General features: G+C 29.8%; 1 protein-coding gene across 7 annotated transcripts in view; it reads right to left on the bottom strand.

Annotated features, from left to right (window-relative positions):
- The window catches only part of LOC106471166, a 40,374-nt gene that overhangs the window by 3,003 nt on the left and 36,215 nt on the right, over positions 1-1,156 (bottom strand). For all 7 annotated transcript variants that reach the window (XM_022399796.1, XM_022399795.1, XM_022399797.1 and 4 more), the window contains one exon: positions 386-560. In XM_022399796.1, coding sequence (XP_022255504.1) covers positions 386-560 — 175 coding nt within the window. The remainder of the gene's footprint in view (positions 1-385; positions 561-1,156) is intronic.

The raw sequence follows: 1,156 nt of genomic DNA, 5'->3' as shown, positions 1-1,156 counted from the left end.
AGTTTGGTTTGGTAAGTTTCCTTGTAATTTGTTCGTACGTTTTTTATATAATTTACATCTACATAATTTGTATACAATCATAGAGAAAATTGTAAAATTAGTTTGGTTTGGTAAGTTTCCTTGTAATTTGTTCGTACGTTTTTTATATAATTTACATCTACATAATTTGTATACAATCATAGAGAAAATTGAAAGTGGGAGCAAACAAGGATAAAACTAAAAATATTTTACTGTACTTGCTATCTATCAGTTGTTAAAATAGTAATAACTCATCTCGATTCGTTTATTTTTTGTTATCAGTAGATACGTATGTATATAGAGACAAAAATTTCAACAACCTAGTTATTGAGTATAACGGGGACGATTAAAACGCAACATCACTTACCTCTGTAAAAACACGCTGTAAAAGTCAAACTAAAACCAATTTCACCAAACGAAAATTTTTTGTCGGTGTGATAAACCATCGACAAGGTGTTTCCTGAACTCTGGAACGACAACTGTTCTTTCGAATATTTGTAATTCCCACATTTCATGATAGGTGAATACTTTGAAGTCCAGATCTACAATGTGATGAATAAATAAAACTTAATGTTGACATTTAATGAGTCGATGATGCAGGGAGTTGTAAGAGCTTTATTTATAGTATTTATACCTAATGCTTAAATTACGACACTAAATCTCCTATATAAACAACATTTTAGTACAATCATTTGTGAAAACATCCACTACATGCAAACAATGAGTGTAGGAGAAACTTTTCTGAAGAAAATTCTTATATAAACAACATTCTAGTTGGATAAATATTTTCTGTAGACAAATATTATATTAAGAATATTTTAGTAAGATATATTATCTGAAACACAAAATATATGAAAAACATTTCAGTATAATATTTTGTGAAAAAAAAAACTCCTATATGAAGAACCTTTCTAGTAGAATATCCCCCAAACAACCTCGATTTGAGAACCTTTCTAGTAAAATATCCCCCAAACAACCTTGATTTGAAAACCTTTCTAGTAAAATATCCCCCCCAAACAACCTCGATTTGAGAACCTTTCTAATAGAATATCCCCCAAACAACCTCGATTTGAGAACCTTTCTATTAGAATATCCCCCAAACAACCTCGATTTGAGAACCTTTCTAGTAAAATAAGTC

The sequence above is a fragment of the Limulus polyphemus genome, unplaced genomic scaffold, assembly GCF_000517525.1.
Source record: "Limulus polyphemus unplaced genomic scaffold, Limulus_polyphemus-2.1.2 Scaffold4451, whole genome shotgun sequence".
Lineage (NCBI taxonomy): Eukaryota > Metazoa > Arthropoda > Merostomata > Xiphosura > Limulidae > Limulus > Limulus polyphemus.
The sequence above is the reverse complement of the archived record's forward strand: the minus strand, read 5'-3'. Positions and strand labels throughout refer to the sequence as shown.